The sequence below is a fragment of the Onychomys torridus genome, chromosome 6, assembly GCF_903995425.1.
Source record: "Onychomys torridus chromosome 6, mOncTor1.1, whole genome shotgun sequence".
Taxonomy (NCBI): Eukaryota; Metazoa; Chordata; class Mammalia; order Rodentia; family Cricetidae; genus Onychomys; species Onychomys torridus.
This window is the reverse complement of record NC_050448.1, coordinates 4,662,534-4,688,286: the sequence shown is the minus strand read 5'-3', so window position 1 is coordinate 4,688,286 and position 25,753 is coordinate 4,662,534. Positions and strand designations below refer to the sequence as shown.

General features: G+C 37.2%; 1 protein-coding gene across 1 annotated transcript in view; it reads left to right on the top strand.

Moving 5' to 3' along the window:
• The window catches only part of LOC118585535 (inactive N-acetylated-alpha-linked acidic dipeptidase-like protein 2), a 499,404-nt gene extending 475,617 nt beyond the window's left edge, over positions 1 to 23,787 (top strand). The window contains exon 2 of the mRNA XM_036190213.1: positions 23,282 to 23,787. Coding sequence (XP_036046106.1) covers positions 23,290 to 23,787 — 498 coding nt within the window. The 5' untranslated portion in view covers positions 23,282 to 23,289. The remainder of the gene's footprint in view (positions 1 to 23,281) is intronic.
• The last annotated feature ends 1,966 nt before the right edge of the window (positions 23,788 to 25,753 follow it).

The following is a 25,753-nucleotide window of genomic DNA, read 5'->3' as shown; positions in this document are numbered from 1 at the left end:
TTAGCTAAGATATGAGAGGATTGTACTTGTAACTATTTAGTCTTCAATCCTATCAAAGACCTGAGAAGGAAAATATTACTTGAATAAGCAGAAAGTGCAAGCAAGCAACTTCCCAAGTATGTGAAAAAATGGCAAAAACATCTGGCTGCCTGAGAGTCACCCGAAGTTCTGCAGTGTTGGGGCATATACTTTTGGCTACAGGCCTAGAATGTCTGACTATTTTCAGAAGCAGGAAAATTTGAAAGACTGTCCTACCCTGTCTTGATAAGATTCAGCAGTCGCTTTTCCTTGTGTCCTGCTTGTTCAGAATGGACTGCATGCTTGCTGTCAGCAGTTGAGGTAAGGACAGTTCTTTGCCTAACAAACTCTATATGGATTGTCTTCAATGCCCATCATCCTCTAGGGTGTAGACCAATGCTGTCAAGAGCAATCATGTTTCATGTCAACAGAATTCTAAGTTATTAAAACACTTAAATGCCATATTCTCTAGGTCTTTGAAGTGTTTGAAAATTACCTATCCATCTGAAATATATCTCTGTATATCTAGAGAAACCTAACTAACAGCTTAAAGCCTAAGGCTTCACATTATAAAAATAAACAATCTGTAAATAGATGTCCAGCTTAAGGACAATGATGCTGAAGTTGTGACAATAGACAAAAATACCTTAATCAGAGGTAGAAATGTATAGTGCAATATTACAAAAATATTCTTAATTTGCATCATTATACAAAATATCCTAAACAGAAGTAGAACATACATACAGTATGACAAAACAGATTTACACTTATACCAACATACAAAAATATTTTAAACAGAAGTAGGAACATATGTACAATATCAAAAATATAGTTTTGATTTTGTATCAATATACAAATTATCATAGTAATAGAAAAATAATTTTACGTTTATATCAATATATCAATGACCCATACAAATTATGTAAAACTGATAATTGCTATTTTAGTTTACAAGTAAATACAATAATCTTCCTTATTATACTATTCTATCTATACCTCTTCTTTTTCTATTGTGAAAGAGATCTCTGAGTCTAAACTTTATTCCCAGGGTCATGGGTTTTTGCCCCACATTGGGCAAGAGCCCACAAAAGTCTATATCTCAATTTATTAAGGGATGCACTGGAAATACAGACTCACTAATACATAACAAGGTAGATGCTCTGCTGATACACTGCTGATCCAGCTGCTGTTTTCCTCAAAGCTGATGAGGACCAACTGCAAGCTGCTCTCCATCACCTCACCCAGTCTCAACCACTGAAGAGAGTGAACAACAACTCTCCTTCAGGTAGCTATTAAGGGGTCACATACACAGACAAAGCCATACGCCAGGGCTTGTACCCCAAAGCTGTTGGCTGAACAGAACAAATTCCCACAACAAGCACTAATGGTGATCATGATGGATTGTATGGCTATCCTCTGTCACTGTAATACTATCCCTCACACCTATTGGTGAAATTATTAAGGCTACTCCACGTAGTTAAAAGGGAGGTTTATTTTGTGGGGTAACTTACAAATGAAGGGATAGGTTGCAGGGTTTGGGAAAGGTATTGCGCAGTCCGGCGGTGTTCTCTGGAGAACTCTGCTTGGTCTACCTCCAGCATCCAGGGTCCGGGAACCAAGAGAAGCCTCTCCTCTCCATCCTGGGTCTTCAGCCTCCTCCCTCAGCCCTGCCTTGTGGACAGAACCATTACCAAAGCCTCAGTGGGGGTTGGAACTTCCAGGCCAAGGCTGAGATGGCTACCCACCACACACACCAGCTCATTCTTGCCCTGTATCATCATTCTGTGAACTCAGAGGTCATGATGCCCTGTTCTGGAAGAAATAGTAGTGATCATCTTGTGCAATGGTGTTCATCTTCTTGTTACACTGATCCAAACTATTTCTGCTGACACTTTGTATGTCCCTTGCCCATCATGGGAGATCCCTATACTGATTACTTTAGAAATTCATTCTCAACTTCATACTTGACCAGGTCTTCATAACATTTTTAAATAATTTTTTTGCAGGCATCTTTTTTCAAGACATTTTTTGTTCTCTTTGAAAAACTCCTTTGAGGGTGAAAGCCCTCTACAATGAAAACTTCAAATTTCTGAAGAAAGATACTTTAAAAGGTCACTGAAAATGGAAAGGCATCCTGTGTTCATGCATCAGAAAATTAATATTGTAAAAGTGATCATCCCACAAAAAGCAATTTGCAAATTCGATGCAACCCCAATCAAAATACCCACAACATTCTTCACATAAGTAGAAAAAAATCCTAAAATTCATATGTAAACAGAAAAGACCTAGGCTAACCAAAGAAATCTTGAGTTAAAAAGAATTTTGGAAGTATTGCCATTCCAGATTTCAAGATGTATTGTAGAGCTATAGTGTAAAATATTGTGTAAAAAATATATGATGCTAGCCTAAATCATACACAAAGACCAATGAAATCAAATAGAAGATCCAAATATGAATCCAGCTAACTGTTACTTGACAAAGAGGTAGAAGAAATGATAGCATCTTCACAAATGGCTCCTGGAAAACTGGATGTCCACATGGAAAAGTACATCATTATACCCATATTTATCAGCCAGTACAAATATTAGCTCCAAGTTGATCAGAGACTTCAATTTGAAACCTGAAACACTAAACCTGCTAGAAGAAAGCATAGGTAGTACCCTAAAGGTTTTTTGTGTATCTGTAATAAAGGACTTTCTGAACAGAAAAGGCCAAAGAACTAAGGCAAACAATTTGCAACTGGGACCTCATAAAACAAAAATGCTTCTAACAGCTAAGGAAACAACTGAGCAGAAAAGAAACTCAAAGAATGGGAGAGAATCTTTGCCAGCTCTATGTCTGATAGAGGATTAGTATACAGATTATACAAAGAATCCAATAAACAAAGAGTCAGGGAAGCATGACACAAAAGAATGGGCTACAGATCTAAACAGAAAGTTCTCAAGGGAAGAAATACAAATGGCTAAGAAATACCTCAAAAAGGCTTCATTGTATTTAGCAATCATGGAAATGAAAATCTGAGATATCATTGCACCCAAGTCAAAATGATCCAAACCAACAAAAGAACTAACAACAAATACTGGTGAGGTTGTGGAAAAAAAGAAAATCTCATTCACTAATGGTGGAAATGCAAATTGTTGCAGCCACTCTGAATATCACTAATAAGAAACCTCACATAACAGAAAATAAATCTACCACATGACACAGCTATATCACTCTTGTGTATATACTGATAGGAATCATCATCTTTCCCCATGGATACTTGCTCAGCAATATTCATAGCTTCCCTGTTCATAGTAGCCAGGAAATAGAAACAACATAAATGGACTTCATCAGATGATTGAATAATGAAAATGTGGTACAATGCAGTGGAATATTATTTCTATGTAAATAAAAATGAGATTTTCAGGTAAAATGGATGGACTTAAAAGATTGTAAGTGAGATAACCCAGACCCAGAAAGAGAAATGCCTTGTGTTCTTTCTAGTCTGAGACTTCTAACTCCAAATCTTCAGATGTGATTATACAAAATGGAGTAGATATAGAAACCAGGAAAGCATAAAGAGACCATAGGTGGTGATGAGGTTCCAAGGGGTGGGCGATCGGGGGCTTAGCAAAGAACTGCAAGATTCAGGTGATATGAAATGGGAAATGAAATAATGGAGAGGGGACTCCCAATGGAAAGAATGAAAGATAGTCAATACAGAAGAAGGAGAATGAGCTAAAATTAACACTAAGGTTGTTTGACAAAGCCTTAAGAAAACATTATTTTATAATTACCTAAAATTATACACAACACATATAAATGCATTACCACCATTTTGATAGACCAGAATACATTTTTACTAGCTTCTAAATCTTATCCTCATCAAAGAAGCTTCTCTTTGCAGCAAACAGTGCCCATCATAGAAAGCCACAACTGTACACAATGCAGAGGATAGCAGGTCATGAGGAACACAACCTCAACACAAGCATCTGGATCATAAGGCCGGAACCTATGGCTTGGGGAAGATTGTGGTAGAGCATAGTAGGAACACTGTAAGAGCCAGAATACTAGGAAGTTGGTAGTGGCACAGTCTCTTCTAGAACTATCTTATAAGCAGGACTAGAACAATGGTCATCTTAACAGGGAAAGGGAAAAGTTTTACTGCATTCCACCCACAAAGAACTTCAGACAACTATTGACTGCTAGGAGAAGGAATATACACTTCTCCAGGGAAAAGGCTCCTTATTTCTTGTCCTAAGTGAGTAGTTAGACCTGAAACTAGAAACATAAAACAACAGACTCAGCAAGTTCACAGGTTCTCTCTCTCTCTCTCTCTCTCTCTCTCTCTCTCTCTCTCTCTCTCTCTCTCTCTCTCTTAATCTATCTATCAATCTATCTATCTATCTATCTATCTATCTATCTATCTATCTATCTATATGTGTGTGTGTGTGTGTGTTATACATACACATGTATGCATAGTGTGTATGCATGTAATAGATATAATGAAAGAAAAGAGACCATTGGAAGAATTTGAGGGATAATGATTGGAGGGAAGGAGGGAGAAAGGCCTATGTGATATAATTCTATTTCAATTAAAAGTATTTTTTAAAAAATAGAAAATTTCTTTGTTCTGTCCTAAAGTTTTGCTTTCGTCCTCATGGTTTCACTTTCAGTTAAGGATTTAATGTGTAGAGAGTAGAGCTGTATGCCTGTGCGTATGACATTCACATACTCATACCTACACCCACATACTAACTTTTATTTTGCACTGCTGGGAATTGAACCCAAGACTTTTGGCATGGTAGCCAAGAGTTCTTTTACTTAGGTAAACTCCTTGGACTGGAATAAAATTTTCTTATGCTAATTCCTCTACATTTTTTGTTTGAATTTTAATAGCTATAATATTATATGTAGTACTGCTAAATATGTAAGGGGCTGTGGTGACTGAGAAACATTTGTGGAACATTTTCTCTGTCTTAAGGGTTAAGTGATTGAAACTGACACAATAAAGTCTCATTGTGTCCCCATAGCTATAATTTTTTATTGTATTGGAGTGCATTTGTATGAGCTGGAAAAGAAATCTTAGAAAGATTGATTTCCTTGCCTAAAGTCTCAGTCAGTGAGTGGCAGTCTGGCAATTCATATTCTTTTCTACTGTAAAATCACCTGCACAACAGTTACTATGTTAGAATGAAAAAATATTATTTTTTCTACCAATAATGAAACTTTTAATTCATGTGTTATAGTGATTTTAAAATGGCCTCATGGTTTTTACTACAATAAGGTACAGATATTAGAAGCTACGTTCCATATCTACAGTTCTTTGTTTCTATTCTGTTTTCTCTAGGAATTGCACTGTAACCCTAACTTGTCTTTCACAAAATTAATTGTTTCCTGAGCATATTTGAATTCAGCTTTACCTGTTTCCTCAGTTTGAAATTATATACTCTAGGTGACAAGCAAGACTTGACCAGTACAACAATACCTACAACAATTTTGCCTCCAGTCTGGAAAAGACAGGCAGCGACAATTTTGCCAAGAATAGGACATTACTAATCCCTATTTTTTCTGCCTTAACAAAAGTCAAACTTGATTTATTTTTTCCTCTCTGTTTAAAAAAAAACTAAAAATATTTTCTTTTCTTTGGAGCAATTTGTTCAATCTTTAGAAGCCACTTAATTAAATTATTACCTGCTGGAGCACCATCTGTTTTTGTCCTAGAAATAAGAAGCATGGCTTTCTTTTACATAGCCTTGCTAAATATGTAGAAAGTGCCAAAAAGCAATAAATATCATCAGCAGATGGACTGAGGCACTTCAATCTCTACACAATAGGTCTCGATTGTTCTGTGGATTGCTAAATGAATTGTTTTCTAGATATATTCCTTTTAAAGTGTATTATGTGTAGGAGAGGAGTTGAATTAATCTTATTTTGTAGGTCCCTTTACATTTCCCTGTAAGACACATGCCCTGATTTTATTTTTGAACTGGATATCACTCCCATCACAAATACCAGGTCTGAAATGCACATGAATTTGGCAACATCACAGTGCTTCAAATGGCCTTGAAGGTCCTTAGTCTGGTGGTAGTCTTTCTAAATTTCTCTCTGGAGCCCGCTTCCCTCTGTCTTCTGCTCTTGTGTCCCTTTGCTCCTGCCAACAGTCTGTACAGTAATCATGTTGCCAGACAATCTAGTTTTTCTCCTCACTGTAGACTTGGTGTCTTTTAAGAAAATGGAGAAAGTTTGATTGAGACAAATTGCCATGTGGCCTTCCTTCCCTGTGAGACTCAGGAACTGGGAGGACTAGGTGTGTATACATATGAGTGATTAATTTGTTTAATTTGATAGTTGTTATTTATCATTGTAATCTATCATTAACAATATAATTCTAGTGAGCAGTATCTACAGCGCAGACTCATAAAATTGTCCCATTTGAGTTTCTCCTTACAAACACAAAAATACTTTGCCCATGAAAAACAAAAATTTCTCTGCACTTCAAGCTAGTAATTATGGGACAATAATTTCAATGAAGCCCTTCTGATTTTGAATAGTTTGTGACTTAAAATGATAGCAGTTACAGAGGGATGTATACTTTAACAAATGTTATTAACTTTATCCATAAATTAACTCTTAAAAGTACATAGATTGGGTATTACTACCCTCTGTTGGAGTCTCAACTAGATTAAATAATTGTTATAGGACATAATGCTGGCAAAAGTATTATGTGACCCTAAGTTTGTATGATCTTGTTAAGATGCTGTGATTATTTGCGGTTTAATATTGTTACACAACTTTTAGATACTGGATACTATTCTAAACTGCAAATATAAAAGGACTAAATGAATTAACTATATTTCAGACAGGATATGAGGACAAATAAGGCTGAAGAAAAGCAGGCATAACATAAGAAGTTTGAAAGTAGAGATAAAGAGGAGACACCTGTCATTAAGATCTCACAAAAGAAGAATCTGCAGCTCACGTGTGGGTGAGCCAGCCCAGAAATTGTGAGCATGGGAGAGATGTCCTCATTATCCACCTGTCTGGTGGCGGTATGAATGGGAGAGTATTACCGCCCCCCCTCACACTCCCCCTTCCTCCCACATCAACATCTGGAGCATGTTGGAGAGCTGGCCCTATGGTCATAGGAGTGTGAGAGCCGACTCTGTTAGTGCAGGTATGGGTGAGCCAGCCGTGAAGTTCTAAGCATGGGACAGCTGTCCTCGTTTCACATCTGGAAGACCAACCCTACAGCTGCCCAGGCCCAGACCTAAGGTTATCCCTTGATCCACCCCCAATCATCTACTCCGTCTATGATCTGCGGGAGCACGTGAAGGGACATGACCTGCAGACCAAAAGCTGCAGGATCTCCACAACACAGGGCAACAACAGGATATCCAGAAGGAGTCCCAGTGAGGGTAGTCAATAGGGTAGTAGAAACCAAAGGCCTCGAACCAGACCAATGACTCCTTGCAATGAACACTTGCAAGTAGAGATATATGGACAAAGTGATTCACTGTGTCACACTGCAGCTTCCATGATGAGGTTTTTAAGATTTTTCCTCATTTATTTTAATTTTTTTAAGTTGTTTTTTTTTTTTTTTTTTGAGCTGAGGATCGAACCCATTATTTTATTTTTTCCCTTAAATTTTGTTTTATTTGGGGGCTGTACAAGGACAGAGAGCAGGCACAAAGGGACTGGCAAATGAATGGGATCAAGATACATGAAGTAAAAGACACATAGACTAAATAAATTAATTAATTTTAAAAAGATGCTGCAGAATTTCTTGCTTTTACAGAATGAAACAACTCATAGAATGTGTGTGTGCGTGTGTGTGTGTGTGTGTGTGTGTGTGTGTGTGTGTGTGTGTGTGTGATGTATTCTGAAGATTGGACCAGGAGCTATGTACAAGCTAGACAAGTGCTCATCAGTGGAACTGCATAGCCTGCCCCTATGTTGTAGGATATTAAACCAAATAATGTAGCCAGATTTGTTTTGGCCAAATAGGATATATGGTACTTATTTGAGAAAAAACATACTCACAAAATGAATAGCTTTGACCACCAGCCATCCTGTTATAGCTCATTATTTGCAGAAGAACTTCAGCAGAACTTGGAAGGCTTCTTCTTCCTGTAGCTCATGGTGTGAACTGTGTGTCACTCCATTATAAGAAGTTGGTGGCTGGTCTAGTGTGGATGGCTAGTGTTTCTTACATGTCTAACTTTAATTCTGAATACTGGGCCTACCATCCTCCTTTTTTTTGTTTTGTTTTGTTTTTTGTTTTTCGAGACAGGGTTTCTCTGTGTAGCTTTGCACCTTTACTGGAACTCATTTGGTAGTCTAGGCTGGCCTTGAACTCACAGTTTGATCTTTACAGAGAAGAAAGTTTTGGACATATGTTACAGGCATGTATCAAAAAACATAGTTCATTTGTCATTATTTTGCTTAACAGTATTATAGAGGGCTGGAGAGATGGCTCAGAGGTTAAGAGCACTGACTGCTCTTCCAGAGGTCCTGAGTTCAATTCCCAGCAACCACATGGTGGCTCACAACCATCTGTAATGGGATCTGGTGCCCTCTTCTGGCCTGCAGTCATATATGCTATATACATAATAAGTAAATCTAAAATAAAAAAGTTAGAATGTCTTTGAGTCACTAAAATAAAAACTGCCTTAAAAAAGTAGTATTATAGAGGTCACATCTGTGAGGGGGTGGTGGGAATGAGAATCCTACAGCATTTCCATTCCTGAAGGGAGTGGGAATAGAAAGACTTGAAGAAACAACCTTTGTTTTCACACAGGGACAGAAAGTGCAGCTCCACCAGTTAAGACAAAAATCAAGTTTGAAGACTTGAGATTTGATATGTAGGAAATATTAGAGAAATTGTCATCTTTGGTTCAGTCATAATATAAACTGGTTCTTCATTGTTTGAACTGCATGAAGTGTATTATCTTTGAAAAAAATGAAATGAGTTTTATTTAGTCAGGTGTATTATTTCCCAGTGGGTCCCTGAGATAGCAGAAGTAAAATCAGGAAGAATGGAAAGGCTGATGGGATGCAGAAATTTCCATCAAAAGAGGATTGTGGGAACAAAGAAATGGAAGAGATGCTAAAACCCACGCTCCTTCAGTAGTAACACCGGCATTTTAAAACTGAGGTACTAGGTGAATTTTGTAATATTTTCATGCTGTAATATAATAATGTAGCTTTCAATGGTGACAGTTATATAGAAATTCTGTTAAACGTTTTATGTTCAATGTCCTTGTGACTATTGTATTTTCATGTCTTTTTTTCTGAAATTTAATTTCGTATCACCATTACTAAATGTTCTATTCAAGGCCTTTAATTCTCCCCCCTATAAATAACATGTAAGCAACACATGCTTGATACATATTTGAATAAGTCTCAACTCATAGTCTTCAGGTATATAAATTGATGATGAATATTAATTTTTCATATAAACTGTTAAGCAGATGTGATAATGTATAGTTGTTGTATTTCTCTCTCTCTCTCTCTCTCTCTCTCTCTCTCTCTCTCTCTCTCTCTCTGGGGGGGTGGTTCAAGACAGAGTTTCTCTATGTAGCTTTGCACCTTTCCTGGAACTTGCTCCCAAAGCAAGGCTGACCTTGAACTCACAGAGATCCGCCTGCCTCTGCCTCCCAAGTGCTTGAATTAAAGGCATGTGCCACCACCGCTTGGCTTGGTCGTAGTATTTCTCTTTTTTTAAGTTAAAACACACATTTTATCGTGAAGATTAACAGATGCTATTTTATCATACTTGAAGAAATGTCAGTTACAAGAAGAATGCAATCTAAAATGATAATTTTCTTATGAGATGTAGAAGAAAATATTGAAAATAATTCTTTGCTTGACTTCAATATTTGCATGGCTCTATACATGACAGGATAGGACAACATAATTAATAGAACTTGGGTGGTTTGTTTTCTCTTTTATTACTTCATTATATTTTTATTGTTTAATTGTGTGTTTGTTACATGCCCCTTGATGGTCAGACGACAATTTTGTGGAGTTGATTCTCTTTTTCTGAAATCTAAGACCTGAAAATAAGTTCATCGGGTTTGGCAACAAATACCTTTATGCACTGAGCCATCTCTCTATCCCTGTTTAGACAATCCTTAAAAAGCAGTTAAACCTGGATCCTGCCATCAATTGTCAAGTGAAAATTCTTTTATATTTCACCAAAGTGGCTGAGACTCACAAGTCTTGCCTCCCTTCCCATTGATGTGCTTCTGGTACCCAGGGAAACATGATAAGCCACTCAGTGAGGCCCAGCTTCTCAGCACATATTTATCATGTAAGATACATGGCATGCAGTTAATCTACAACTAATCTCTTCCTTCACTGTCACACTTTGGGTTAAATCATCAATTTTAATTTCCTTTCCCTTGTGGTCCCAGAACTTGAAAGCTCAACAATAAACTTTTTATTTGGATCTTCTCATGTTTTGAGAAAAAGAATTGGTTTTCAGAATATTCCCAATTTAGACTTGAGATGGTTTGTATGATACATTTTGCTATGTGACATAGTTTTACAAGAAATACATACATTGAATAAATGTTTCCCTCTGAGATGGCTTTTCCCAGTAGTTAGCCAAAGTAAAATCATAGTAAAAACTTTTTCTTAATAAAATCCCAGAGTGTATATGAGAAAGCCATTTTAGTAAGTAAGGCATATAGACTCTGAGAGCCAGAGATTCCAATCTGGACTTAGAATTGTCCTTCTATATTACAATTTCGGAAAACCCTACAATATAAACTTCAAAATAATATATTTCAAGTTTGAATAAATATATTGATACTTTTTTGAAAAATAAAGACATTTATAAATTAAGCCAATACATATTTTTGAAAATGTAAAGGACTGTTTTGGTGGCCTTATGAAGATAAAATCTTTGTCTATACCTGGAAATCTAAAGCCTCCACCAAAAAGCAACAATTTAAGATCATTCATGCCAGCTAAAAGGATAAAAGATTGTGGTGTATCTCTCAAACCAAGAGACTCCTTCTGACAGCTCTCAAGGAGCTAAGTGATGATTGTATGGATGCACTAACTCTTGACACCCTTAAAACCCTCTCAAGCCTGTGCAAACCACACATAATAGGGAGAAGGACAAAATGAAGCCAGGGGGTTTAATAACTAAAAACAGGTCAATAATAGGCCAAATGTGAGCTGTAACTGCCAAGTTCCAGGGAAGATTGTTTTGCTTTGTCCTGGGCAGCAAAAGGAAAGAGAATTTGAAAAATGTTGTGTAGCTGGAGTTTTCTCTCTGGGTCCCGCCAAGCCCCAGCAGTCCAACAGCCCACTCATTATTTTTTTTTTATGATTTATTTATTTATTATGTATCAGCATGTATGACTGTAGGCCAGAAGAGGGCAGCAGATCTCATTACAGATGGTTGTAAACCACTATGTGGTTGCTGGAAATTGAACTCAGAACCTCTGGAAGAGCAGTCAGTGCTAACCTCTAAGCCATCTCTACAGCCCCCAACAGCCCACTTATCAAATAAACATAAAGATGCTTATTTTATTTAAACTGTTTTGCCTAATGGCTCAGGCTTCTTGCTTGCTGTTCTTATATCTTAAATTAACCCATTTCTATTAGTCTATAAGTTGCCATGTGGCTTGTGGGTTGTGGCTTACCAGTACCTTACATCTTGCTTGTCATGGCGGCGGCAGCTGGCACCGTCTCACTGCCTCAGCCTTCTACCTCCCAGAATTCTTTTTCTCCTTGTCCCGCCTACCCTGTCCTTCATGCCTGGCTACTGGCCAATCAGGGTTTTACTTATTAATCAATCATCCATACAATGTTGGTAAGAAAAGAGCATAAGGTAGTGGTTATGATCTGTTTCTATCTCTCTCTCATGTTCCTACTCCCAGGTGGTCTTTTATTCAATAAGCCTCTTGCCATGCTCACTGTGATCCCTTAGTGGCTCATCTGGGAAGGGTCCACCAAATGTACCTTTTCTGCATCTTTATCATTACAGAGAGAGACCCATAACTGTACAGGTGTGGAGCCATCCACTAGAGAATGAAACATCTACCAACGGCCACACATTCAAAAAGAGGGTGAATCTTCTTCCCTAGAAGCTACTAACTGCCAATATTCCTCAGATCTTAAACTGAGACTCTGAAATTCCTGTGAGTGCTAATATGATTCACTGTCACAGCACCTGAAGTCACAGTGCAGGAAGAAGCATGACATGCCTTTCCCCCAAATCAGTCTTCTCAAACCAATGAACTAATTGGCATTCAAAGCTCTAGGAAACACTAGCAATGCTTTCTCATTGTACTTACAGATTCTATTATAGAACTGTCATAGGAAATTGAGAGTCTACCTCATGTTTTAAAATTAATCTACTAGAGTCATTTATTTATTCTACTTGTAAAATAACTTTTACAACAAAGAAAGCTTTGGAATGTCTTTCTAATTCCAGTAAGACTTACAGCATCTTTTATATTGAGTTAAAATACTGTTAGGAACATCTAAGTCAGTGAATCAAGTCAGTCATTGTTAACAAACTAATGTAAATATACTCACATACAAATAATCATAAATATGCAATAATGAGCACACTGCATATATAGATAAATACGTGTAATGTGTTTATGATTATATATTGTTAACTCCTGGGCCTATTAAAGGGAAATGCTAATCATAATAGGAAAGCCTTTTCTTTTTGTCATTATTCTTTCCAGAAAAAGACTAAAGATAATCTCATCTATATAATACTAAGATTTAAAACTGGTTGTTATAAGCCAGACATAGTAATTTTTATAACACATTAGCCAAAAATCTCTCTTACCTGGACCATACTATTGATTAACAAGGCATTTCCCACTCTGGTAGTACTTGAGAACAGGGCTCCATTTCTCATTATATATAGGTTCTTGTTAATAAGATTTGAGGTATCTGGTCATGTTTCATTTTTATTAGGGCTGAATTTTAATGTTGTGTATAAATGGATTTTTCTTTGGGCTGCCAGCTCACAAAATAAGACACTGAAGACTTATTATTAATTATGAAAGCTCAGCCTTAACTTAGGTTTGTTCTTAACTAGTTCTTAAAACAAATTAACCCATATCTATTAATCTGCATACTTCTAAGTGGTTCGGTTCCTGTGCTCCCAATCCTGCTGCTTCTCCATCTGGCGGGCGACTCCCCCTTTCTCTTCCCAGAGCTCTCTCTGTCCAGAAGTCCCTGCTACACCTCCTGCCTCCAATCACAGTGACACATCTTCACACAGTGTAAAGGAATATTCCACAACAGTTGTGAGGTTGATCTCTCTCTTTTCTTTGATTTTATGATTTTGTTTTGTTTTGTTTTGTTTTTGTTTTTCGAGACAGCTCTGTGTAGCTTTGTGCCTGTCCTGGATCTCGCTCTGTAGACAGACCAGGCTGGCCTCAAACTCACAAAGATCCACCTGGCTCTGCCTCCCGAGTGCTGGGACTAAAGGTGTGTGCCACCACCTCCAGGCCGACTTTATGAATTTATATAATGACTTCAGTTAGTAAATAAATTGCAGAAATGTATACTGTTTTCAGTATTATAAACACATATATCTCATTTACTTTTTAACTGCATATCTAATGTATAACTACTTATGTTTTAAATATATGTAGTTTAACATAAAGATATTAAAGTTATCCTAAATTATACAGTGCACCTAAGATTTGATTGAAATAGTCTTAGTATATAAACTGTTAGCTTGAAAATGTATAAAGATGGAAAATCAACATAGTAAATTCTCTCCTTGTAGGGATGGAGGGGTAGGTCAGTAATTAAGATGACTTACTTCAGAAAATGTGAGTCCTGACTTCAGTTCCTAGCACAGCTACCTGTAAGCCCAGCTCCAGGAATCCAATCATCCTTCTCCTCTTCCACATTCCTCCCTTTACTTCCATGTTTACATGCACATACAACCACAGAGACATGCAGAGTACAGTCAAAACTAAATCTTTAAAATATTTATTTTCTCCTTGTGATTATTAAATGAGAGTGAATGTTCTGATCATATCCTTAAGTAGAATATGTAATATAAGACTTATTGTCTAAAATTTTTAGAATATTTATTCTCTTCTTCAGTATTTTGATAGCCACTATATTAGGATAGACCTGGAGCTTCTACAGATTATATTCTACATTGAAAAATTTCAACTTATTCCTGTATTTCCTTTTATGTCTATGTAATTTACCTTGTTTCAATCAGTAAGAATATAAAAGAATTAACATTTATAAAATTGGACTTAGTTTTAGATGTATTATGTTTTGTATATGAAACTTTATTATGCTTATATATTTGAGTATGTATGTATGTAGTACATGGTTATATTCACTTAGTTGTATGCACATGTATGTGCACATGCACATGTGTACAATTGAGAAAGCCAGAAGTAGATGCAAGATGTCCCCATACACTGTCCTCCCAATGAGTTTGCTAGGTTCTGTTTGTTACAGAACCTGGAGTTCATTGAGAGGCTAAGGCTGACTTGTTATTGAGCTCATCTCAGTTTCTCCAGGCCTGGGGTTACAGGGACCCCTACCACGTCTGGCTTTGATATCTAAACCAAGATTCTCATACTTCATACTTCCATGGAAAGCATTTTTCCTACTAAGGCATCTCACCAGCTCTGTAAATTTATTTTATTGACCTAAGCTTATATTGGCCCCCCAAAATAAGTTTTAATTCAACTCATATCTTCTTTAGTTTTCCTTATAGAAGTAAGTGTATGTGAATGAAAAGTTTTTCAGCATCTGAAGTTTAAAATGTTGATATGGAAAGGTCTTTTCTCAGCAAAGATTTGTTGAAATCAAAAGAGTATATTATACTTTTCATAAAACAGATTTTTAAAAAAGGATTAAATGCCATACTATAGAGAGTATGCATATTGTTGAAATTTCTACTAGAAGAAATGTGATAAATACTATGGCTTTATCTGTACTATGCTGAATTTTTTTCCCTAAGGAGATTTATGGTGTGTACTTGCTATTTACTTTCTTCTTCTCTTTTCTTTAACTTGATACAAGCCTGAAATATCTGGGGAAAGGGAAACTCAACTACAAAATACCTACATAATATTGGCCTGTAGAAGTATATGGGTGCTTTCCTCATTAGTGATTGATGGGGAGCTCCTCCCAGCCCACTATCTGTCAGCTCCCACCACTGAGCTGGTGGTTCTTGGTTCTGTAAGAAAGCAGGTCCAGTAAAGAAGACAGAGAAAGCAAGCCAGTAAGCAGCACTCCTCTGCATCAGCTCCTGCTTCCAGGTTCCTGCTCTATCTGATCTCCTGCCTCAGCTTTCCACAATGATAGAATGTGAGCACTAAGTATATATAAGCAAAATAAGCCTTTTCTTTCCAAGTCACTACTGGTCATAGCCTTTAGCACAGCAATAAAATCAAGCTAGGACATGTGGTTAACATCGATTAAAGTCTCTGTGTTTGTACTATTTTTAAGCCATTGAAGTGATTAAGTTAAGTGGATCACATGCCTCAGTAATATAAACATAAGAAATTTAAGTAGCAATTATATGATCATAATGTGTATCTACAGTTTGTCTTTGTAATATAAAATTTCCATTTCACTCTGGAATTCAAAAGTATTAGTTAAAGGAAACATGCTATGTCTTTTACTTGCCTGTTAGAGCACAGATGTTTTATTTTACAGAGAAGTGCATTCTATGGGAGAAAGGAATCACATTTTCTCAAAATAGCACATATTTTAAAAATTTTAGTTATTTGGAGTTTACTTTTCAATTTTGTTTTTATTTAGTTCATTGAAGTGAAAATAATCCAGCTGGGATCTCCTGCTCCCCTAAGCTTTCCTTCCCTCAAACCTTGCCCTTCATTACCTCCACTCATGTCCAGGTTGTTCATGTAGATCTCATCCATTTCTCTGTCATTGGGTGATCCCTGGGTCCTTCCTAGGGTCCTGTTTTCTAGGTAGCCTCCCTGGAGTTGTGAGTAGCAGTCTAGTTATCTTTGTATTACATATAGTATCCTCCTATGAGTGAGTACATACCATGTTTGTCTTTCTGAGTCTGGGTTACCTCACTCAGGATGATTTTTTCTAGATCCATCCATTTGCCTGCAAACCTCATGATGTCATTGATTTTCTCTGCTGAGTAGTACTCCATTGTGTATATGTACCACATTTTATTTATCCATTCTTCAGTTGAAGGGCATCTAGGTTGTTTCCAGGTTCTGGCTATTACAAACAATGCTGATTTGAACATAGCTGAGCAAATGCCCTTGTGGTATGATTGAGCATTCCTTGGGTATATGCCCAAGAGTGGTATAGCTGGGTCTTGGGGGAGATGGATTCTCAAACTGCTAGAGAAAATACTTAAATGTTATATTTTGTAATAAGTCCATAAACTTTTCTATAAGAGAAGAAAAAATTTTAAATGAACTAGCAAATTTAATATATGTATTCATATTTGCTATTATATTTGTAGATGCATATATAAAATAAATTTCATATATACCTATATATAATATATGTAAATATAATTTTTTCCAGGTAAAGGATTAAAATCTTCCATTATAAATGCTATTATGTACTCATTTCCTTGATAATTTTCCATTAGAAATGCTTCTGATGTTTATTATATCGGTGACTTCACCATTCTTTGACCCAGGTAGTATTCCACCCCAAGAAAGAATTTGCTGAAAATTATTAATGAGTAATGAGTCTAAAAGTGGTAGTGAGGATGTCAGGCAGACATCCATCATGGTGAGGACTTAATATCTGTATCTGCATTACACCCTAATTGATGGCTCTGCCTGATGCTTGAAAAGCATTAAATTATGATGCGCATGTGATGCAATGCCTATTGTCAGGCTAGAGATGAAAACTTGCTCTCACCCTTGCAGTTCCTTTTTAAATTATTTGCAGAGAGATGACTTTGAATGTTTATATTAGAGGTCAGAATTATAATTATCACAATTAAGACAAGCCATGTTTACATTCAATACTAAAAAATTAGAGAGAGGATAGAAAGAGATTCTTATTCAGTGATATGTGAGAAAATTCTAGATAATTTCATTAAGACAATGGCTGAGCAAATTCATCTGCTGTATATAACTAAAAATGTAAAGACAATGTAGGAGGGTAGAGGGAGCATGATAAGAAAGGGAAGAATATGGGGTATAAACTGTTGTAGAATATTATTTGAAGGTGTGTTACTTTTGTTTATGTTCTGGAACATTTGTTAATGATGCAAAGATGTGTTTCATTAAATAAAATTCAACTGTAGTCAGGAGACTGAGTCAGCAACTAGTTGACAGGAAATGGTAGGGAGGAGCCAGGTGGAGAAGGGTTTTTAAATAGGGTCCAGGGTCCAGGAGTGTATTTTGCATGACAGGAGCAAGCAGAGAACATGAGCTACTTAGTATTCAGCCTCTCTGAGGAGCAGAATTCTACTTTAACCTTTGAGTTCTTTAGAGGGACAAAGGTTTAGATAAATTCTCTTTGCAGCTTTGAAAGAGTTAGTGCCTGAGGGAACGGAATCCCCTCAGGCCATGGCTCTGGTGGCCAAATCACTGCTCTTAAGAGAGGAGTTGCTGTTGCTGATTCAGACAACCTTGGCTTAAAAGGTAGAGACAATTTAAAAAAGGAACAATAAACAGATAAAAGTACATGATATACTTCAAAGAAATTGTCCTAAGAGAGATATATTTACATAGAAAATACACAAATTGGCTTCAAAGGAGGGCAGGGAGGGATGTAACATATACGAGATGAAACTGGAAAGGAAAACTTGGGGCTGAAAGGGAACAAGTGAGAATGGGAGGCAGAAGTTAGAGGAAAAAATAAAGGAGTGTCAATAAGACTAAGTGTGAAGATTCTGTAAGTAGATGAGTGGTGAATCTGTGTCATGCCCGAATGATAAGAAAATATTGATGTTTTAACTAAAGAAAGAATTACTTCCTTTGTGATAAGAAATTGCAGTTGATAAAGTACATTAAAGTAAATTGGCTCCTGAAGCATTAATCGTTTGTTTATCACCTAATTTGTAGCCATAATTTTATAAAAACTTGAGGTCATTTTAGAGCATATGTTCCCCAAAGCCACCTTACACTGTCTGAATGAGGAATTCAGTTCTGGAGTTTGGTTTGCTCTGTGCACTATGGCAGAGTAAATCTTTCATTCATTCAGCTATCTTTGGAACTTTCTGACTACCTAGTATATTTATTAAATGTATCGTTTACACAAAGTATTATTTTTAGTATTCCTCTATTTCTTAAGCAAACATCATTTAAGCTGTCTGAAAAATTGTCACTAACCTAATATGTCATTCATTTTATCTGCATATTTTGATATAATAAAAACAGAAAGTAAGCACAGAGCTACAACAGAAAAACCAAACCAAACCAACAACTTTGTACAAATGTTGGATTTTCCTAAATTGCTTGGGAAAAATTATTTTAGAAAAGAGTCAATAGTGAAGGAGTGAGAGGGAAAAAAGAATACAAGAAACCATTCCTGGTGTTCTAACGCCTAGATAGAGCAACTGCACGATTATGGTTAATATATCATGCTTTTTTTTTAGTCTCTTCTGTCATTACTATGATCAAACACCTGACAAGAAACAACTTAAAGGGGGAATGATTTATTTTAGTTCATTGTTCAAGGATATATAATCCAGCAAAGTGGGAGAGATCATGCAGCTGGGTTCTCTGTGGCAGCAGGATCCTGCCGCATGGCTCTTTGCATCGTTGTGGAACAGGAGGAAAAGGTGAGAGCAGACGCTAGACAGGCTATAATCTTCAAATACATGTCCACATCCGTGACTGCTGTCTTGACCACATATCCAGAAGGCTCCACCACATTGCAACCTCCAGCTGTCTATGAGGGATGTTTCCCATTCAGGCCATGGTGTGGACTAGATTTAAATAAAACAAAACAAACAAAACAAACAAAACAAAATTATAATGTGTGGCTGTTTTGGTCTTCTCCCAGTATTCATAATGTCTGACAGAATTATATATATATTTAAGATTTATTTATTTTTATTTTATGTGCATTGGTATGTCTGTGAACATGCCAGATCACCTGGACCTGGAGCTATAGACAATTGTGAATTGCTTTTTGAGTGGTGGGAACTGAACCCAGGTTCTCTGGAAGAGCAGCCAGTGCTCTTAACTTCCCCAGCCATCTCTCCAGCCCAGGAATTACATATTTATGGTACATTATATTCATTTTATTTCTTCAATCTTTAAATTTATTATTTTGCCTCTAAATCTAGAACTATTGCTTCAAATTCTTTAATCAAAACTACAAGCAGTAGATAAGTTATACTGCTACCATGTTTACTCCATGGTGTGAGCCCCAGGTGGCAGAGAATCCCTCCCTTCTCTCTGCTCTCTTTGCTACCTTGCCTCAGCATCTGTGCCATGGGATGCATCCCTGGCCAGCATGGCATTCCAAGATCTGTAAATGAACTGGGCTTATGCTTTTTGAGCCTTAACAATGTTTTCCCTGCCTAGGTTCCTGGTTCACATTCCTCCCCTTTGGGTCAAACTACCAAAAGCAACTGAGAGTTTACTGTGTTTTTAAGATTTATTTATTTAGTGTGTGTGTGTGTGTGTGTGTGTGTGTGTGTGTGTTTATGTGAATGTTTGTCTGTGCTTCATGTCTCTCTAGTGCCTGTGGATGCCAGAAGAGGGTTTCAGGTCCACCAAAATGGGAGTTATACACATTTGTGGATTCTAGGAACTGAACTTGGATCTCTTGATCAGCAAATATTCAAATTCTGAGCCATCTCTCCCACCCTAAGAACATACATTCTTAAATTTCTGTTGTTCTGTGACTCACATATGTGGTATCTTTGTCAGTTTGGGGTGACTGTCCAGTTGTAGGGGTTAACCAGGAGTAATGTCAATAAACTAATACCTGGGGTTCTGTGGGACCTCACTGGCTAACAACTTAAAGAGAAATAATTGTGACACTGGGTTTTGTTTTTGCTACACTGTGATGTTTTTGTTCCTTTATTATAGGGTAACTTGTTTTAAATTCTCTCTCTCTCTCTCTCTCTCTCTCTCTCTCTCTCTCTCTCTCTGTGTGTGTGTGTGTGTGTGTGTGTGTGTGTGTGTGTGTGAGCAAGCTTGTACAGTAGTAAATTTCCATATGACATTTTTGAAAGGTCTGTAATGTTCACTACCACATCACCCTTTCCTCCTACCCCATCCCATATGACCCTTCCAGTTCCATTACTTTCCCTTTTCCCCTTTATATCATCATATTGTATCTCCCCTCCCCTGAAGTCCTTACCTTATGATTCTCACAAGTTTCCTGACCTCTGTGGATATTAAAAAAAAAAAATACACATCTAAATATTCAACATGAACATTCACATATGAGAAAAAAAGTGGAGTTTGGATTTTTGTGCCTGAATTACCTCAGTGGAGCCTAGAACTGGCAGCATAGCCTGTGACTAGGTAGGCCATAGACCAGAGAAGAGAATCCACTGCTATTAGTCTACTAAATCAACATTATATTAAGATAAGTTTAATGACATCATTATATGCATATAGTAATGCATCTCTCAACTCTCAACAGAAAAGATTTTCTTGTTGCAGTCGATTAGCAGAAACCCACAACCTGTCAGAATACAGAGACTAAAGACTGCAGAATGTTCAGCACTAATTGGAACCCATGTCATATGCTTTTCCCCCAAAGCATAGGGATCATGGAGAAAGAGGGAGTGTAAAGACTGTAAAATCTGTGCGCTGTGTATGATTGCAATAGAGTGGCTCCCTGGACACAACCAGACAGGTGTACATACAACCCCACAGCAGTTGTGGCAGACAAAATCAGCATGGGGTCTTGGAAGAGTCACACCCTTCCTGAGGACCTCTTGGCAAGTGAAACTGCTAGGAAAGGTCAAGTCACTTTTCTAGGCTCTATGACCCTGCCCTTGGTAGGACCATGCTCTAGGGTTGGCCCTTCACCCAAGAGCAATTGCATTCACTGAACAAAGGATGTGAAACTGGGTGAGTAGGGATGTGAGAGTGCATTAGAAGGAATCGGAGTAGGCAGGTACATATGATCAAAATACATTATATGAAATTCTCAAAGGGTTGATAAATACTGTTAACAAAATAAAAAGAAATCTTAAATTCATTCTTCCCTTAGATTCCGTTAGAACAACTTGGCACATTTTGTCTCTTCTTTTGTGTTTTGTATGCATTTGTCTCTTTTTTCCCTTATAAGAATAAGTATCCATTCATCTTTGCTTTGTCTGTTTTGGGTCAATTCCAGATAAGAATGAATCCTACTTGATAGAGTAGTATATGGGAACTTTAGAATTTTATTTTTGTTGTGTATGATTGAATATTAAGTTGTGTGTAATATTCCTAAAAATTCATTTTTTAAAGAATAAAAAGCATTTTTATTGCTTGAATCTCTATTAGCTAACCTGTGAAATGTCAGAATTCTAAGGCTGATGCTACCTTCTCTCATGAAGCCCTAGTTTTTAATCTTCTTTGTTAATATTGATTTGTCAGTGACTATCATTAAGAATTAACTTACCAAATATCAGTTGACCTTTGTGCTTCACCCCTTCCACTGGGAGATAAAGAAATGTCATAAAGTATGGCATAGGACCTCTGCATCTAGCTAAGATGAGAAGTCTAGCACACATAAAATTTAAGTGTAAACAGTATAGATACTATTAATCTGCAGCAACAATGCTCCAGTGGCTTACAGAACTGAGACCACCTATAGTTAATTAGCTGACTTACCCTAAAACTGCTCAGCAGGACACAATGGCCAGTCATCTGAAACTGTAGGAGAGAAAAACTTCCATCTGCCGCTTGCAAGGTTATGAAACCAAGACCTCCCAAGCTGGCAAAATGTCTGGTCTTTGGACAAATGCCATCCCGGACTTTTACTTAAACTTCACTGTTCCGGGCCAGTCCAAGTCATAGTTCCTGGGAATGCCTTTGTCCTGTCTGATAGCTTAAAAATGTCAAGCCTTTTTCTTCAACCATGACCCTGTGGATGTGCCATATTATAGAATTGATTCTTGTGTATCTGCTTTACCTGTTCCAATCTTAGATTTGTGTTTTCAGAAGCGGCTCTAGCTTGGAAAAGATCAAATCATTCCTTCAGTGCATTTGTCCTGAAATGTTTAAAGTTGTTTCTAAACACGTGTTTGACACTGGCTTCATGGTTACACATTATGTAAATGTCTATACTCCTGGCACTCACCACAACTCCAGAAATTGGTTGTGTATGTAGTTTTTTAATGCTTTTAAAATAGGATTTCTACCAAGTACTTTCAACTTTTAATGCTTTTATCTTCCTTCCCTATTAGTGTAGATGTAACCGGCTTGTTAAATAAGAAACACAGAACCAATTGCAGAGTTAAAAACCACGAGGTCAGAGCAAGAGCGGAAAACCTTACCCTTCACTGCTTCTGCAGTTCTTCCTCTCTGCAAGAGACCTACCTCTGTGTGTCCTATCTTTTTTATAGATTTTCTGTTATGGTTTCTCATTGGTTGTAAACCCAGCCACATGACCTCCTCGTCACTGCCTGTTTGTACAGACCTCCAGGTCTTCTATGGTTGGTATTGAGATTAAAGGCATGTGTCTGCCATGCTGGCTGTGTCCTTGAACACACAGAGATCTGCCTAGCTCTGCCTCCCAAGTGCTGGGATTAAAGGCGTGCACCACTACCGCCCAGCTTCTGCTCTGGCTTGCTCTGACCTCAAGGCAACTTTATTAACATATAAATAAAATCACATTTCAATACAAATAAAATATCACTGTATATTATATTTGACAGAAAATATGATTAAATTATTGATGATTAAATGTTGCTTTCCCTAGGGAAATGGTTACACTTACTAAATGTAGGGGTGTATGTGCACATGTGTGCACATGCATGTGAAGGTCAGAGGACAATGTCAGACATTCTCACTTTCTGTCTCATTGAGATAGGGTCTAGAGTATACATAGTTATCTAAGGTATCTGTCCAGCAAGCCACAGGGATTCCATGTTTCTGCCTCCTTAATGCTAGGAGTATAGGAGTTTGTATCATCACAGCCAGCTCTCTTGCCTGAGTATTGGAGTCTGAGCATATAATCTCATGTTTGAGCTACACCTGCCTAAGCCACCTGTCCAGACACAAATCATTAAAGTTTTATGCACTCACATAGACGTCCTTGTTTTATATTTTGTTTTTAACTTTTAATTTAAAAAAATAAACTACTTATTTTAATGTAGTATAATATTTATTTTCTCTTATTTCCATAGGTAAAAAGATGGCTTATCAGAAGGTCAATGCAGATTTAAGAACCTCAGGACACTCACAGTACTTAGACAATGATGACGTCCAAGCCACTGCCCTTGATTTAGAGTGGGATATGGAGAAGGAGCTGGAAGAGCCTGGCTTTGACCATTTTCAACCAGATAATGCTGAGACTCAGAACTTGGGCCATTCAGAAACTTTAGACCTCCATCTTGATTCTATTCAACCAGCAAGTTCACCCAAAGGAAGGTTCCAGAGACTTCAAGAAGAGTCTGACTATGTTACCCACTATACCAGGTCTGCACCAAAGAACAGCCGCTGCAACTCTTGCTACCTTTTGAAAATAATTTGCACAGGCACCATTCTATTTATTTTTGGAATTCTAATAGGTTATTATGCACACATGAATTGCCCTTCTGATGCCAAACCATCACAAACAAATGATCCTCAGTTATACCAGGATATTCTCAAGATGATCAAAGCAGAAGATATTAAGAAATCCTTCAGGTAGGTGCAGAGAAATGGATGTTGGTGGGATGCATTTCCTGAGAGGTAAATCTCTGAAGAGAGATTAAACTTGAGTTGTAAGTTTGTTAAGAGGATGAACATAACTTACATCACGGATAGAAACTTATGGAAGGACTCATATTTTCAGGGTTTTGGTTCTGTAATACAAATTTATAATGTGATTTTATGAATTGATAATAGTGACCATAACTACAATGGCAACTGAAAGACTCTAGCCTATGCATTTTCTCCCTTTGAAAAATCTTGCTAGGCCATGTTGGGATACAAAGATGGTTTGAAACAAAAGCAATAAAAACTAGGATAGTTGTCTCATGGTTACAAATGTAATGGCACCACAATGAAATTCATATGCTTTATAGGATGAGATAACTGCCATTAATTGCTGCCAGGGGAACTAGGGGTTGTTGAAACCTTCCATTTTTCACCTTTCAAGTAAGCAATCTCTATTTAAACACACTAGCTTCCAACTATCAGATAGTCAAAAAAGCTACCTTCTCTACTGAAGGTGACTTAGTGGGATAGCTATGGGACCAGAATGCATTGATTATTCAATCAAATTATAATAAACCATTCTTATTGAGGAATCAGTCTGAGTTGTTAGGAAGAGTACTAATGTGACAACTTGGTGACTGTCATTGGCTCAATTTACATACACAGTAAAATGGAAGGAGAAGAAAAATTGGAAATTGTCTTCCAAGAACTTAGGAGAAACAAACAGCCTTTTGTCACTTGTATGAAGGTACAGTCCAGCAGTACTCCTTTCCCAGAATGTTTGTTGTGGGTCATAGTGATTTACAACTACAGAGCTACTTGCAAGTGTGTATGTCTAGTGATCTTTCTGGGAAAACTTATATTGAAGATGTATGAAGTGTAGTAATACTGATGCATTCTAATACTCTCCATGATGGGAATACTGTTCCTATGTACATCTTATCTGGTTTTCACTGATGCTTAAGCATCCCTGGAAGTGTAATTGGCAGGTGATAATGCTTTCCATGATATTTCCTCATGTAAAATTTCTATATTGAATTGAGTTAAAATTTGTGTTTTATAAAGATCTATTGTGACAGTTATGAGTTGACCTATACATCAGGAAATAGCTTGAATATTTCAAGCAATGGATATGCAGTTGTTTTATTTTATTTTGTGTGTTGTGAAGAGTTTATGTATACATATAAAGGCTGGAGGTCAGTGTCAGGGGTCTTCCTTATTTGTTCTCTGTCTTTCTCTTTGAGATGGTGTCTCTCTCTCAGAATCTGGTGTTTATATATTCAGTTAGTTGACCAGCAAGCCCTAGGTGTCTTCTGTTTTCTTCTTCCCAATTCTGAGATTTCAGCTGTCATTTGTAGCCATGCCTGGCTTTTATATGAGTGCTATGGATAGAAGTTACATCCTTACTCTTGCAAGGCAGGGACACTTTTGGCCAAACTACCTCTCAGCCAGCCCCCAAGCAATGGATATTCAGTGTAGGCCTGTTATTCCATCAGGGATGAAAAATGTGGAACTTAACAGAAAATAGTGAGGCAGCCCAGAATTAAGCCACCATTAAATCTAGGAAAATAAACTGGTGGATACTAGAATTTTCTGTTTATGCAAGTGCAGGCAGGACACAACCTCAAACAGAGCAATAGCAAGTCAAGAGAGGGCAAGAAGCATAGCATCCCAGCTTCCTCCTGCCCCTCAGGGTCCGAGCAGCTCTTCCAGTAGCAGAATCCAGAAGGAAGCTGACTGGGAGCCCCAGAAACTTCTAAAATTGACAGAGGCTAAGCAGGGGTGAGTAGAAGGTTTCATAAGCAGATGTCTTTGTCAGTGGGATGCTGTTTCTCTAAGACAAAAGGTTAATTAGAACCATCGAAGGCTGTTTACTTCACCAAGGCATCCAGGCTATATTGTAAAAGTAGATTCTGCAAGGGACCTATGAGATTAATTTCTCTTTAACATTAAGAATA